This window comes from Haliaeetus albicilla, chromosome 13 (assembly GCF_947461875.1).
Source record: "Haliaeetus albicilla chromosome 13, bHalAlb1.1, whole genome shotgun sequence".
In the NCBI taxonomy this organism is placed as follows: Eukaryota; Metazoa; Chordata; class Aves; order Accipitriformes; family Accipitridae; genus Haliaeetus; species Haliaeetus albicilla.
This window is the reverse complement of record NC_091495.1, coordinates 42,107,825-42,111,312: the sequence shown is the minus strand read 5'-3', so window position 1 is coordinate 42,111,312 and position 3,488 is coordinate 42,107,825. Positions and strand designations below refer to the sequence as shown.

The 3,488-nt window shown below is 62.8% G+C and overlaps 1 protein-coding gene across 2 annotated transcripts; it reads left to right on the top strand.

The window, feature by feature from the left end:
• Window positions 1-255: 255 nt before the first annotated feature.
• Window positions 256-3,197, top strand: DGUOK (deoxyguanosine kinase). Of its 2 annotated transcripts, XM_069801165.1 has the most exons (7): window positions 256-334; window positions 679-791; window positions 897-1,078; window positions 1,549-1,696; window positions 2,089-2,204; window positions 2,330-2,429; window positions 2,646-3,197. In XM_069801165.1, the coding sequence occupies exons 1-7, from the start codon at window positions 256-258 to the stop codon at window positions 2,706-2,708; spliced, it is 801 nt and encodes a 266-aa protein (XP_069657266.1). In that variant the 3' UTR covers window positions 2,709-3,197. The 2 variants fall into 2 exon arrangements, with proteins under 2 accessions (XP_069657266.1, XP_069657267.1); XM_069801166.1 differs by lacking the exon at window positions 679-791 and having other exon boundaries at window positions 261-334.
• Window positions 3,198-3,488: the final 291 nt, after the last annotated feature.

Here is a 3,488-nt window from a genome sequence, read left to right as displayed (position 1 = left end):
CTCACGTTGGTGTGTCCCCCCCCCCATACCGGTAACCCCAACCCCACATTGGTGCCCCGCCCTGTCCCCCCTCCAGCGCTGTCGGGACATGCCGTGGGCGGAGTCATATTTGCATAAATTACCATACCGCCCCCCTCACCCACCCCCAGCGCCGCGCGCGCTTCCGCGGCTGTTCCCACCCCCCCCGCGCCCGTCCCCCGCGCGTTGACGTCACGGGGAGGCAGCGCGCGCCGCTCATTACCATGCCATTAGCGTATGACGCGGGAAGGCGGAAGCGGTGGCGGGATGGGGCGGTGCGGGGCCGCCCTGTGCCTGGCCCTGGAGGGGAACATCGGTACTGGGCGGGGGGGGGACACACGGGATAACGGGGGTGCCAAGGGGAGGGTCGGTGGCTTTCGGGGTGGGGGGGGCAGTTTGGGGTGCGGGGGGGGCTGCCTGGGGAAGGAGGGGGGGCAGGAGGAGGATTTGGGGTGCGATGGAGGTGGGGGGATTTGGGGTGCTTGCGGGGGGCGCAGCCTGAAGCCTCCCGGCGTCCAGTTTTATGTCTGTAATTAATTAATTATTGCAGCCCGACTGGGGCTAGGGGTGGGGGGGGGACCCCAAAAACCCACGTAACCCCACAGCAGGGGCCGGGGGGACACAGAGGCTCACCCTGCCCCTCCCCCCCCCCCCCCGCAGCCGTGGGGAAATCAACATTCCTGAAGCTGCTGGGTGCCACCTTCCCCGAGTGGCACTTGGTGACCGAACCCGTGGCACAGTGGCAAAAGGTGCCAGCCGGCGGCACGGCGGAGGTAATGGCGGGTACCAGTTGGCGGGTACCGGTCGAGTCTCGGCACCATTCGGCAACCCCGCCGCGGCGGGACGACCTCGACTTCCAGTTCTTCCTTCCTTCGTAGGCGTCCGTGGGCTCCACCAACCTTCTCCAGATGATGTACCAGGAGCCGGCACGGTGGTCCTACACCTTCCAGACCTTCTCCTGCCTCAGCCGGCTGAAGGCGATGCTGGAGCCGCCGCCTGAGCGGTTCCGTGGGAACCCCCACCCTGTGCGGGTCTTCGAGCGCTCCGTCTACAGCGACAGGTACCCGGCACCCCCAAATTAAAATACGAAAGAAGAGGGATGAAGGGATTAAATGGGAGAACAAGCATCTGCGCCGCTTGGGTTGTGTCCCCTGGGGTGAGCAGAGCCACCGTCCCCAGCGAAGCCCGGAGTGATGCTTAATTACAGCAATGCGCTTGTTGGATAATTTGGGGCTTCGTTATCCCCCAAATAATTTTTGCAATAACCTTCGCCCCTGTCAGGCGGTGGCTTGACATCCCTGGGGGGATGGATGGGCTCGGTAGTGGTGGGCCACACCGGGTGGCTGTGTCCCCCCCAACATCGCTCAGCCCCAAATTAAGGATTTCCGCCTTAATTAAACGCCAGCCGTTCCCAGTTGGTGCAAAAAAGGTGAAAAAAGTGGCCGTGAAGCCACTTGGGCTGGGGATGGCGTGGAGGTCCTGATGGCAGTGGTGCCGGCTGCCCTTTCCCTTCTCTCCGTCTCTTCCCAGGTACGTCTTTGCCAAGAACCTCTTCGAGGCCGGGCACCTGCAGCCGCTGGAATGGGCGATTTACCAGGACTGGCACGGCTTCCTCCTGCGGCAGCTGGGGCCCCGCGCCGCCCTCCACGGCTTCCTCTACCTGCGGGCGATGCCGCAGGTGGGTGCTGGCGGGCGAGAGCCCCCGCGTTCAGCGGGGAGAGGGATGCAGCAGGGGTTCGGCTTCGCTCGGAGCCTGGCGAGTGCCTGGAATTACCGAAGTGTTGGGTTTTAACCGTAACTCCCCGCCCTGGAGGAGCGGGAGCCGCTCCTGTGCCCATGGGAATGTCGGTGGGAGTTTTGCTACGGATCCTAGAGGGGATTTTGGGGAGGGAGGGCTGCTGCATCCTCCAGGGATGCCCGGCTTCGGTCCCTCCCCTCGGGCTGCTTTGCCGGGTGCCTGCATCCCATTAACCTCCCGTCTCTCCCGTTAACCTCCCATCTTCCCTGCATCCCGTTAACCTCCCGTCTCCTGTCTCTCCCGGTAATCTCCCGTCTCCCGTGCGGGTGCAGACGTGCCTGGAGCGGCTGCGGCGGAGGGCGAGGAGCGAGGAGGGGGGCATCCAGCTGGGGTACCTGCAGCAGCTCCACGGCCAGCACGAGCGCTGGCTGGTGGAGAAGACCACGGAGTGAGTCCAAATCCATCCTCGCCGCGCTCCCCTCCCCGGCACGCGGACCAGCTGTGGTTTTGGGGTGCCCCCCCCTGATTTGGGGGTATATTTGTTTTAAGCCCATCTCTCCCTCCCTTCTTCAGGGTCCACTTTGCGGACGTGAAGCACGTGCCCGTCCTGGTGCTGGATGTGGACAAGGACTTCGAGCATGACGCGGCCACGCAGGGCGTCCTCATGGCACAGGTGGGCATGGCCGAGGCGGCACAGCTCGGTGGCATCCCGCTGCCGGGAGCGCCGGCACAGCCGTCGGAGTTGTGCCAACCTCTGAGCCTCTGCCTCATCTTCATTTTTCCATGGAAAAAATAATTTCCGCACCCTCGGTCCAAGCCAGTTTAAACCTCGGCCATGCCGGCACCATCCCGGTGCCATCCGGCACTCTGAATTGGCTTCTCCTTGCAGGTGGAGGCTTTCGCGACGGCGCTGCGAGCCCAAACTTTGCCATCATGCCCCAACCCTCTCTGAGCAGCGGCAGCATCCCTGCCCACCGGTACCCGCGCCGAGCGGCAGAGCCGGGAAAGGGGCATCGCCGCCGCCAGCTCTGGCCGAAGATCCCGACACCAAGGACAAGGGACAAGTCCTGGTCCCCGACCGTCCCCCTTGGTCCTTTTAATTTGGGCAAGGGGTGTATTTAAGGCGCTGACAGCACGGGGTGGATGGTTTAAGGCGAATAATCGGAGGTGCAGCCGTGTGATGAGCTTCGGGGTGGCATGACGTGCTCCCCCCCCACGCATTTGGGGGACCAGGTTGCTGCCGTGACCCCCTCCCCATCTATAGGGATCACCAGCCGGGGACGCCGGAGCCGGGGATGCTCCGTAAGGTGGATTTAATGCACTGGTTAAATTCCAACAGAAAAATCGTCATGGCTCATATTTAAGTCACACCACCCCCCGTATTTTATTATTTTATATATTTATATTTTTTTCCTTTAAATTAAAAACAAAGTGATGTCGAGCTCTTCTGTGTCTTGAACTGCAGGTGGTGGGTCGGGGTGGGCTCCAGTGGGTGCTGTTCCACAGGGGGGATGGTGTTCCTCCAATTTTGGGGTGTTTGTGGCCAGAGCAGTGGGGGTGACCCGGGGGAGGGGGAGAGTGCCCCTGGGTTTGGGGGAAAACCATGGGGATTTGGCACCTGCTGGGTGGTTTTTGCTGGGGAGGGGGTTGGATCTTTAGGGGTACCCCCTTTTCGGGGGGGGGGGGGGGGATAGGGGCCAGGACTCCCTCTGCATTTAGGGGAGGCTGTGGT

What these genes read in the sequence shown, in the direction of transcription:
- DGUOK (XM_069801165.1), top strand. Translation starts at nt 256, where the DNA reads ATGACGCGGGAAGGCGGAAGCGGTGGCGGGATGGGGCGGTGCGGGGCC. An exon ending in CGCTCCGTCTACAGCGACAG is followed by an intron (nt 1,079 to 1,548) that starts GTACCCGGCACC and finishes GTCTCTTCCCAG; the next exon opens with GTACGTCTTTGCCAAGAACC. An exon ending in ACCTGCGGGCGATGCCGCAG is followed by an intron (nt 1,697 to 2,088) that starts GTGGGTGCTGGC and finishes GTGCGGGTGCAG; the next exon opens with ACGTGCCTGGAGCGGCTGCG.